The 12,128-nt window shown below is 40.3% G+C and overlaps 1 protein-coding gene across 2 annotated transcripts in view; it reads right to left on the reverse strand.

Moving 5' to 3' along the window:
• Positions 1-1,781: 1,781 nt before the first annotated feature.
• The window catches only part of SERPINI1 (serpin family I member 1), a 78,961-nt gene continuing 68,614 nt past the window's right edge, over positions 1,782-12,128 (reverse strand). For both annotated transcript variants that reach the window (XM_036347399.1, XM_036347397.1), the window contains exons 7-9: positions 4,091-4,177; positions 2,368-2,457; positions 1,782-2,110 (exon numbers count right to left, since the gene is read on the reverse strand). In XM_036347399.1, coding sequence (XP_036203292.1) covers positions 2,034-2,110; positions 2,368-2,457; positions 4,091-4,177 — 254 coding nt within the window. In that variant the 3' untranslated portion in view covers positions 1,782-2,033. The remainder of the gene's footprint in view (positions 2,111-2,367; positions 2,458-4,090; positions 4,178-12,128) is intronic.

The following is a 12,128-nucleotide window of genomic DNA, read 5'->3' on the forward strand; positions in this document are numbered from 1 at the left end:
TGTGTCCTTGGGTATTCATAAATTCTTTTGTGGGCTTTGCCTATAAATGTCTCTATATTTTTAAAGAGTATATTTCAAGTATTGTAATATGCAGAGGAAGTCTGCACTTTTCCATACTAACAGGGGAAAAGCTTTAGAGTAAAACCATTTTTCTCACTTTGTATAAGTTCACTGCATTTTTAATGTAGACTACTGCTCCATCCCCCCATTAGCTCCAAGTTGTATGAAAATTGTACCTTTTTCTGTTTCCATGCATAAAAATATCCACCATGTAAACCTTATATTACCAACTGGAGTCCATGGACCAACAGCAATGGCATCACGCCACAGCTTGTTAGAAATGCAGGTTCTTGGTCCTCCCCACCCCCCAGACCTACTACATGAGAATCTGCTTTATATCCCCAGGTAATGCTAATGCGCAGAAAGTCTGAGAAGCACTAATTTACGGCACTTCATTAATTGACCTAATTTTCTGTAAGTTAACTCTATCTAAACAAGCAGTATAAAGTATTCCACATGTGTTCTTTACTTAGCAGAAGTCAAGATTTAGTGTGTAACAAAATCACCAATGGCACTTGTTAAAAATACAGATTTTCAAGTTTTTCCTCAGAGTTTAAAATTCAGTAAGTCTGCAGTCAAGCCTGATTTCCCCAAACCACGACTCTCCTGAACTGATTTAAAGTTAATGATAATGTCAATTCTAGTTAACAGCTCCAAATCATAGCGAAATACCTAAAAGAAGAAAATCACATCCAAGCTGTTTCGGTCAAATTTTTTAATGTTTTGAATTCCTTCTGAAACTGTGAATCACAGAATAAAAAATTTGGTATTAAGTGAGCGTAGTTCCATTCCTAGAACATGATGAGATCATTTTTTCTTTTTTTTCAACCCAACCTCCAAAAGGAATACCATTATTTCAGCCAATGGATAGCAAAGCAATTTACTAGAGGCCTGCCCCCATTGGAATCAACTACTTCTTGTTCTAGAAATAAGATCAATATATTCTGTAAAGTACTTATAACTCTCCAGAGGCCTCAAACAAATGCACCAGGAGCCATCAGGTAACCAATGGAAAATAAAAAATGTGATACCCCAATTACAGACATTCAAGTTAAAAAACCCCCAAACTTCTTAGAACAAACAAGAACACCCCTGAGTGGCCAGGGGGCAAGGGGGGGGAGGGTATTCAGCCCAAACCCTGTTGATTTCTGGAATCTGTACCAGCACACTTTTTTTCTAGTTCATTTTCTGGTTACATACATACCTTAGAGCATATTTTTATTATTAATTTGCTTGCATGGTTTACTTTGAGACTTTTGAGAACTTGGTTGTAGTTCGGATTTCACTTGCAGCAGCAACACATGGTGATACACCAACCTTATAATCGATGCCAGGCTGCTGAAGCCACATGGGTTCTTAAAGATATGGCCAATAAACCACAGCTGTAAGTGCTGGGTTTGCATAGCCCTATTTTTTTCTAACAAGCTTTGTCGTGTAGCCACACAGAAGATGTTCAGTTTGCATTCTTCTATATCACACTATATACCGTCTTCAGAGAAAAAACGACCAGAATTTTTGTGAAGCACCCGTCCCCATTTCACTTGTTACTGCTTGTTATATATACTAGTAAGTGTACAGTGCTCATTTACTTTGGTGCCTTGAGTCTGCCTGCTGATAAACGATGTAAGATGTCCTTGTCTTAAATTTGGAAAACTCACTGTTTCCAAATTTCATCCAGAGGTATTTTTATACAACTTCTGAAATAAAAAAAGCAGACCTGCTCACGTGTTCACTATGTACTTTTATTTTAAACACCAGCACAACAAACACAATGACATGACAAGACGGTTACCTCAATAATACTGATAACATTCCTTGACAAGTTGGCTTATAATTTACATACATTATTTTTATCTGGAGTTAATTCTAAATATTATCTTAAGCTATACTGTAGAACACAAACCTTAAACATATGCCAGTTGCAAACATAATGTGCTTAGTTACTATTTTTCTTGTTATTTAAGCGAAATGATTTAAAGTTCCTCGAAATCATGTCCATTTGTGTTCATTATTTCAGGATGCATGACTCGTCCCATGAACAGGATTGTTCCTGCATTGGGTTGGCAGTAAAAAAAAGAGGGGATAAACAAACAAAAAAAAAGATATTTATGTTTAAAAAGGGGATATTTATTTGTCTTCTTTCTTACAACAAGCAATATTCTAAAAATGAAAATGTTATTTTCATTTTTTCAAATATCACCTAGACATTAGAAATTATCCAAGAAACAATGTGGGGACATGTTCTCAATTTTACGAAATTATTCTCTTTAGCCTATTAAAAAAGTCCTGTTCTCATAACAGACTTACCTGTTTTCCTGTTCCTGATAAGAAAGAAAAATGGATGGTCCACGATCACTTGAGGATACAGCACAGCCATCCTACTAATGGCAATCATTCCTAAGTGCAGAGAGAAGGTAATTACATGTCTGTGATGTGCAGGGACTAATGACTAATTTCTCCAAACCATCTATATTTAATGCAAAGGCAATGGTTTACGGGAAACATGACTTTAAAGACTTAAAGAGAAAAATTATGAAGGTGCTAACATTTCTACTTGACTTTGAACACCCGCCCCCCCCCCCCCCCCCCCACACACACACATACATCACATAGTTTCCGATCTCTACCCTACCAAAAAATAACAGGACAATTTATTCTGCCCCTTACAAAACTTTTAGTCCCAGTCTTAGATAAATACTTGTTTTTACTAAAATGATCTTTCAGATAAAGGAAGAGAGAAGAAAAAAACTAAAAAACTAAGAGGGTTTTTTTTTATATTCTCAGATTATTATTTCTTTAGTCTGAAATGGGTCTTTTTACATAGCAAATCCCCAGGCTTCTAGTAAGTGGCCAGAATGGCAGTGATTAAAGGGAAAATATAGCAGTGAGAGACTCAATGTGTTTCCTACAGCTGGGAAACTGAATGTCTCTGAGATCCTTATGATAAATGACCGTTTTATACTTGCTGCTGGGTGATTCAATTGTCAGAAAAGGTCACTATTAAATTATGTGAGTGTTAAGCTTTCTTGATGCCTGAGACTACTGTGTTTTTATTTCCTTCTGAAAATGTTGTTTCAACTCGTGCTATCCTTCAAATGGACAAATTTATGCAAAGGTAGAAATAATGTATGCAAATATGATATTACATTTGGAAACAAATCCAACCAAATAAAAGGAGAAAAAAAAAGGCAATTCTCATTTAACTAGGGAAGTCAGAATAATCGAAATGATCAAGGATCTTTGCCATTTTTGCTTTGTATGCATGGTTTATGTCAAATTCCTTGATTGTTTATTTAAAATTATTATTTCATTGGTATTATTATTTAGTTAAAATTATTTATTACATTCTATCAGATACTCTCGTTTATGTATGTGCTTTTAAAATAAAAGCTTTTTAAAAATATATATTTTTATCTATTTCAGAGAGAGGAAGGAGAGGAAGAGAGAAAGAAACATCAATGAGAGAGAAACATTCATCGCCTGCTCCTGTATGCCCCCTACTAGGGATCGAGCTGATAACCAGGACATGTGCCCTGACTGGGAGTTGAACGCTGACCTCAAGGTGAACCATGACCTCCTAGTTCATAGGTGGATGCTCAACCACTGAGCAACACTGGCTGAGCTAAAATCAAAACTTCTCACTGACAAAATTATAAACTAACTTCCACAAGTAATTAGGTAGGAAGAAAAATGTTTAAATGGGCAGCAGGGAAAATTTTAAGATAGTGAAATAGGAAGCACAGCAGAAAAATCTATCCTACAAAGCTGACAAAGCCCTGCACTTATTTATTAGAGAGGAAATGGGACATGGGAACCACCGCACATGGGGCCCAGGAGTGAGTACACGCTTCGTAGCTTACTTAGAAAATTCTACATGCTTCAGCATTAGCTAGACTTCTAAGTGAGAGCTGAGCCAGGGCAGTCATTTTTTTTGGCTTGGCTCTAAAAATGACCCCTGCCCCCTACTCATGACTGCTTCAAAAATACAAATCAAAAAATGGTGAGAAGATTGTAGAGAATAACTGGACACCTGAGGTGGCGGCAGCCTCCGAGCCCTCTTCATTCACCTCGATGAAGGACTTGTGAATTGCTTTGGAAAGGAAAATCTCCTTATTATCTGCAGAAAAGAGAGGATGGAAGCATTCTTCAGTATCAGAGATAGGAAAGCCTTTAACTCTTTAGTTAAAAAGATTTGAAAAGTATGAGACATATTATACTGATAGTATATAAACAATTATATCAAACATAGAAACATTGTAAGATTACATTTACAATTTGAGAAAAGCATCAAAGATGTGTATTCGGATTAGTCCTCATTTTATATTCTCTTTTCCCTGCAGTAATTTTCCCATTGTTTATTTTCTGTAAGCCAGAGGAAGTGGAAAGTGGCTCTGCTTTAATAGCAACTTCAAAGTAGTTCATAGATCAATATAAAAATATCTTACATGTTGCATTCTAACTTAAAAGTTAAAAACACAAATGAAAATAGGTAGAAATCCAGATATAACCAAAATAAGAGATTAAAAAAATCTAATCTCTAATTACTATGGTAATGTAAATATATTTGACAAAGAACAATAAAAACGATTTCTAAGTTGTAGAAATGTGAATACATAAAGAAGTTACTTTCCATTATCAGTTCATTGGTTTATCTGAGGATTACCCTAAAGTCGGAGGAAATAACATTTTCAGTATTAAGAGGACTGCTTTTGACTTTGAATTGTCTTTCTATATACACTTACTTTTTAAAAAAAATATATTTTATTGATTTTTTTAAAGAGAGGAAGGGAGAGGGATAGAGAGTTAGAAACATTGATGAGAGAGAAACATCGATCAGCTGCCTCCTGCACACTCCTTACTGGGGATGTGCCCGCAACCAAGGTACATGCCCTTGACCGGAATCAAACCTGGGACCCTTGAGTCCGCAGGCCGACACTCTATCCACTGAGCCAAACCAGTTAGGGCATATATACCCTTACTTTTAAATAAATGGCTGTAATCTGGTGAATTGTGTTCTCTCAAAATTCATATGTTGAATTTCTAATCCCCAAGACTTCAGAATGCAACTATATTTAGAGATAGACTCAAGTTAAAATGAGGTTAAACAAATATTACTGTGTCCTCTTAAGAAGAGGAAATGTGGACACAGATAGGTACAGAGGGAATGATTGTTAATTTTACATGTCAACGTGACTGGGCCATATTTTTGCAGATATTTGGCCAAAAAACATATTCTGTGCATTTCTGTGAAGAGGTTTTCTAGATGAGATTAACATTTACATGGGTGGACTTCGAGTAAAGCAAACTACCTCATAATGTGGGTGGGTCTCATCCAATCAGCTCAAGACCTTACTAGGCCAAAGACGGACCTGCTCTGAGCAGGAAGGAAATGTGTCAGACTACTGCCTTTGGACCCGAACTGAAACTTCCCTCTGGGTCTCCAGTCTGCCAGCTTATCCTTTATATTGTGAATTCCCAAAGTCTTCACACTGTGGGAGCCAATTCCTTAAAATAACTCTCTCTCTCTCTCTCTCTCTCTCTCTCTCTCTCTCTCTCTCTCTCTCTCTCCCTCTTCTTCTCCTTCTCCTTCTTCTTTGTCTTTAACTCTCTTTCAATAGGTAGTAGATAGATACATACATACATCATACATGCATACATGCATGAATGCATACATACATACATGAGAGAGAGAAATAAAGATAGAGATTTTTCCTACTGGTTCTGTTTCTCTGGAAAAGCTTGACAACATGTGAAGCCATAGGGAGAAGGCAGCCATCTACATGCCAAGGAAAGAGGATGCAGAAGAAACCCACCCTCAAGACACCTTGATCCCACACTTCCTCCCCAGAACTGTGAGAACATAAATGTCCATTGTTCAAGCCACTCAGTCTGTGGTATTTCATTATGGCAGCCCTAGCAACTATACAAGACAATAGCTTTCAACCTTGGGATTCTAATCTCCCCCAAGATTAAACAAAACAAAATGGTGCCTGAAATACAAAAATAAAACATAGCACAAGGAAGCAAGAGAAAGAATTACTCAAATTTGTGCCCCACCTCGTTTTCCCAATTGCAGGAGGTCTAATTCAAACCTAAGATAAACAGCTTTGTTGCTGATGCCCAGCACCATTCAGTAAAAGCGCAACTGATTTCTCATTAGGCTGTTTAGTAAGATTTAGAAGTAACCAAGTCCTATCCACAACGTACATTTTATTCTCAAGTTTTCAAAAACACAATTGTCTTAAATGGATAGGGAATGATGTTCAGCAACATTTTGGGTACGTCTGTTACCCAGCACCTGCTTATTTTGAATAAGTCCCAAGACAACTGAGTGACATCTCTGAACATACTTTTAACAGGGATATTACTTCTTCAGATCATATTTAGGATTCAGATATAAGCCCTGAATTATGACTTAGTCCATCTCAAATACTATGCTATCTTCTAGAATGCATTTGATGACTGGAAGAAAAACAAAAAGCAATATTTTTTTTTTACGTTAAACAAGTATAATTAGCTCTCTCAAATCTAAAAGACTCGTTGTTTTCTTTTAACAAATAAAAAGAAACAGCAAACTATATCAGTAGTTAACTGATGCCGTATTATTTTTCAGACTCTGCTGCCCATATTCATCAGTCTGACAGTGAAGGGAAGGTCATCCACCAAGAGCCAACATTATGGCCCTAAAAGCAAAAGTGACAGAACCCAGTTCCTAAATGGTAATGAGTGCCCACATTGCCAGCTAAGTCCTCTTCAAATACTGAGGGGAGTTCTCAACAATACCATGTGGTATGTCAGCCCTATCAATTCGCCCAGAGGAAACCGCCTCCAATAGCTCCTGAGCCTGATCTGCCAGCTGTATGAGGCATCTTGAAAGAAGGAATGTTGCCCCTTCAACTCTAACCTATGTCCTAAGTGTACCTTCTCTGGTCGCGGAATCTCTGATATGCTCTCAGTTACCCACACAAAGTGCTGGCGAGGGAAGGGGCACTGCTAGGTACTGTGACAGAAAGATCAAGAAAACAAGGATGCTGAGGGTTCTTGCAAGAGAGTGTTATATAAAAAGATAATGAAATGCATCTATATATATAAAAGCCTAAGTGACCCTTATGATGAAATGACTGGAACGACCAGAATGACCATTGTTCACCAGAATGACCAGTCGCTATGATGTGCGCTGACCACCAGGGGGCAGACGCTCAATGCAGGAGCTGCCCCCAGCTGGCAGGCCCTGATCACCAATGGGGCCTGCCGGCCAACATCCCGGTCCCTCCCGATTGGGCCGGGTCCCCGGGCTGAGATGGGGAACCGGGGGTGGGTGGTGGCGGACGCGGCCCCTTTTCCAGTGAGCCAAGGTCCGGCTCCCTCCTCAGGGCTGGCGACTAACCTCTCACATCCCTTCCCCCATCCCTCCCCCTGGCAGGCAGGCTCTGATTGGCCTGCTGCAGTGGCGGTTGGCCCCTACCCCCAGTCCCTCCTGATCAAGGCCTGCTAGCCAACCTCCCAGTCCCTCCCCTGCCAGCTGGCAGGTCCCGATTGCTTGATTGGGCTGGGCTGGGGAACTGGGGGTGGGTGGTGGCAGACACAGGCGGTGAGGGAAGGAGGAGGGGAGGCGGGGAACCACGTGGTGGTGGTGCATGGGCGGCAAGGGAAGGAGGAGCCGGGGAGCTGGGGAGGAGAGGAACCTGATCAGCCCTGATTGCCTGCCAGGCCTACGGACCCCACCCATGCACGATTTTATGCACCGGGGCTCTAGTCTTTAATAAGATGCATGAAAAAGAGAGCATTCACAGAAAAAGAGAACATATCTAAAGATACAGATGAGAATTTTAAAGAATCACAAAAATACTATGTATAATTTTCTACAGATAAACTTTATGAGGTGTACTATATTTACTATAAACTGTATCTATTTATAATACACAGTTTGACAAGTTTTGAGAGATGTTTACATCTGTGAACCCACCTCCACAAATAAGACGTAATATTTCCATTTCCCCCCAACACTTTTGTGCTTTTGTATGCAGATAATTTTGAACAGGTTTGCCATCAGCTGGACACTTTTATAGTAATGTACAAATTGTAAGATTGAGCCAAGAAAAGAAAACAGTAGATCTGAATAATCCAGTAACCATTAAAGTACTAGTTGAATCAGTAGACAAAAACTTCCCCATCCTCAAAATTAAAAACTACAAGCCTAAATGGTTTTCTGGATGATTTTAACCAAACCTTCAAGGAACAGATAAAAATTTCTGTTAAAAACAACATTTTAGATGCTAGAAAAAGAATAAAAGTAATCTAAGTCATCTACAGATAGTCTTACCTTGCTATTAAAATTGAGTAAGGGCAGTCTAAAGAAAAATAAATAACCAAACTCGCCTATTAACATGGAGGTATGGGGTTTTTTGTTTTTTAAATATATTTTTATTGATTTCAGAGAGGAAGGGAGAGGGAGAGAGAGACAGAAACATCAATGATGAGAGAGAATCATTGATCGGCTGCTTCTTGCACACTCCATGCTGGGGATCGAGCCTGCAAACCAGGTATGTGCCCTCACCTGGACCATGACCTCCTGGTTCATGGGTAGAGACTCAAACACTGAGGCACGCAGGCCGGGCTGTGTGTGTGTGTGTGTGTGTGTGTGTGTGTGTGTGTGCGTGTATTTTAATCAGAAAATTAAACCCAGCAAGGTATAGAAATACTTTTTTAAATGAGTTTTAAGGGATGTCACAATGTGTCATGAACAACTCTAACTTTCTCGATTTCACATCAGAGCTTCCCCTGGTATGACCTTATCAAATGCAACCAATGTATGCCAATACCCGCTGAACCCCTCTCCTGCTTGTGCTGCCTCCCACTTCGCCTTCAGTATATCCCATCCCCGCTCAGTATGCAATAGGAGGGCCTCCATGAGGTTACCGCTGCTTCATTCCTTTAGTATTCTTTACTTCATACACTGTGCTCCAGTTTATTTAAACTACCATAACCTGAGGTGCCACACTTATTGTCTTTGTGTCTTTGCTCCCCCAAAAGCTCCTTTAACCTTTGTTGTCCGGTAAGACACCTAATCCAAAGTATATGCTCTAGGAAAATTGATGGAGAGCAGCAGCAGAGAGGAAAAGAATACAAAGACCATATACCACTCACACACACACACACACACACACACACACACACACACACACTTAAAAATCTAATCAAGTAGAAGAGCAAGGGGAATGGCATCCAATAGACCAGTGTCATCATATACATTTCAAAGACAGCAAAAGAAAGATCCAGTCCAATGTTCTGACTCCCAGGGGTGATTAACTTCTGCGTGATGGACATCAAAGGTCTGCCGATGTACACGGGACCTCAGGACACTTAACCTTCAGAGAAACAGTACCCGTTGGAAATATTAAGTAGAAGAAAATGTAACAAATAAGAAGTCACATCACAGACACAGAGGAAAAAAAGAGAAAATGAATTTGTTTCTCTTGGGACAAACTTCAAGCAGTCGCATTAAAATAAAATGAGGGCTGAAAATGGTTTAAGCGAGAATGTGTCTGCTGTCACCAAATTTTAGGAGGAGATTAGGTCACGCAGGGATACAGGCGGGTTAACAGCTTCCCATGTTTGCCCTCCAGTTTTGCTCATGGTCCTGTAATCGTGTCCATCGGGCCATCTTTTCTGCTAAGCCTTACAGTTACTCCTCCAGGGCCTGGCCCTTGTCTATTCATGAATAGACAAGTGTCTTTCACACTCCCAGGCACTAAGTAAAGCACTCAGATATTTGATGAGCCAGAATGTGAGGGGAACTAAAGAGATCTATTTTACACTGATGAGCTCATCTTATCGGTTTGAGAAAAGATAACCCTTCTCTAAAAAAAGAAAATAAATAAATCAAAAACAAACAGGCCTACCCAAAAAAATAAAAATCCATACACTGGCCCCAAGCAGTCTTCTCCTTCTGGCCACAGCAGAATTGCTGCCAAATGGCTGGTCCTATTTTCCTCCAGGCAGTGTGGAGCCAGGCTTTTCACACGGATAAGATGGGAACTGGGCCAGCAAACCCTAGGTTCCCCAGAGAAGAGCTGGACAATAATTCAAGCTCTTCTAAAGACAGCAGGGCAAAATACTTAGGCATTCATTCAGTCACCAAGCAAATATTTACCAAGTACCCTATTTGTAAGAGGTATTGTGCAGGCCCCCAAGAGGCTCTCAGTATCTGTGATTAACATAATGCTGGCAGGATGGCCATCATGCGTGTGGATGCCGCTACTTCCTTTGTGGCACGGTTCCTAAACACAGCCAGTTTAAATAGATGTCTGCGTCACCAAGGGCATGCTTAAAATAACAGAATGAAGAGCATTCCATCACAGGACCAAAAGCCAAATATTTTAGTTACTAAGATAATTTTAGCTCTAGCCCCACCCATGAACTTTAGAAAGGTTCCTAGAATTTGAGCTCCTTCAAGGTAGGAATAGTGTTTGTTTTACTGGGTGGATTTCATTATAGACAAGCAAATATTCATTCATTCATTCATTCATTCATTCATTCATTCATTCATTCATGTACTAAGCACTTCCTATGTGTCAGCCATTGTTGATGCACTGGTTATACCACAGTGAACTAAACAGTTCCTTCCTAATGGGTGCAAACAGACATTCAATGACAAGGGCAATTAAAAAGCAAATCAATAAATGACCACAATTTCAGGGTGTGGGAAGTGTAATTAAGAAATCAGATTAGGTGATGTGTTGGCCAGTGACAAGGGCAGGGAAGCGGAGCTACCTGACATGGAGCATTAGGAAAGGCATGTCCAAGAAGGTCAATTTGAGCTGAGACCTAAAGAATACAAAGGAGTCAGCTATGGGAAGACCTGAAGATAGGGTTTCCAGTGCAGAGACACATACGAGCCAGGGACTCGTATGTGTGCAAGGACTCAAAAGAGGGCTTGTGTGGCGGGATGTGGGGAGTGAGCAGGGCTGGAGGTTTGAGAGAAGCCCCCACCCCAGAGCCAGCCAGTTGAGCACCATCCATCCCCTCACAGCACACACCCATCCTGCATCTATGCTGGGCCCTACTCCGTGCTGGGTTCTGAAGATAGAAAGAGTCTACGACATAGTCCCTGTTCCTGAGGAGCTCCGAGGCCAGAGACAGAGACAGGCATCTAACAAACAATCTAAGAAAAACTTTGCATTCTAAGAGTCCAGATGAGGGAACATCAATCATCTAGAAAGGGATGGAGATATCAGTGGATGCTTTTGCCAGGCGTTGACATTTGGGGTGGTTCTTGAAGAATAGCAGATGAGTGAATGTCAGAGAAGGGGACAAGAGCATTCCAAGCAGAGGATTACACTTGCAAAGTGAGATACGTAGTGGGGATGACCTAAAGGCCCAGTTGGAGCCTGGCTTATGAGGAGGTGGGGAGTGGCAGGGATGCGCCTGATCTTGAGTTTGTACCATGATGCTAGAGAGATGGACTTTGTCCAGAAGTGATGGAATATGTCTGCTTTGGTTTTAGAAGATACCTGCAGCAGCAGCTGTGAAAGGTGAATCAGATGAGCAAAAGAGGCAGGGGCAGAAAGATCAAGTGTGATAACTGCTGCAAGAATCTGGGCAAGAAAGTAGGAGAGGACATGGAATGATGGCACCAGAGGAGAAATACAGCCCAAGGAGAAAGAGAACAAACCAGGGCAGGAGGGAAGAGTCAGTCCAGCATAAATCTAAGCACTGGAGTCTGACCTGAATACGGCTTTTTTCTGTGTCTTCTTAACTCCTGTATTTTATTGGCTCCTTTATTAACACTTGTACTTTATGCTGAAAGATTTAGTACTCACTTATTCCTTCCTTACACCTTCCAAGAGGATTATCTATTAACCCAAATACTGACAGTTACTCACTTCCATTACAAAATAGCCCTACTCTATAACAGGATCCTCACTGCAACTAGATGAGCATTTGAAATCGAGCCTGAGAAGAAAATGATTCTTGGCAACTCTCTAGATTCCATGTTTATTGTATGAGTCTTTACTGTGCTTTATGTTAATGAAATTGGCGTCAAAAACAATGGACATCAACTTGAG

The sequence above is a fragment of the Myotis myotis genome, unplaced genomic scaffold (genome assembly GCF_014108235.1).
Source record: "Myotis myotis isolate mMyoMyo1 unplaced genomic scaffold, mMyoMyo1.p scaffold_m19_p_2, whole genome shotgun sequence".
Taxonomy (NCBI): domain Eukaryota; kingdom Metazoa; phylum Chordata; class Mammalia; order Chiroptera; family Vespertilionidae; genus Myotis; species Myotis myotis.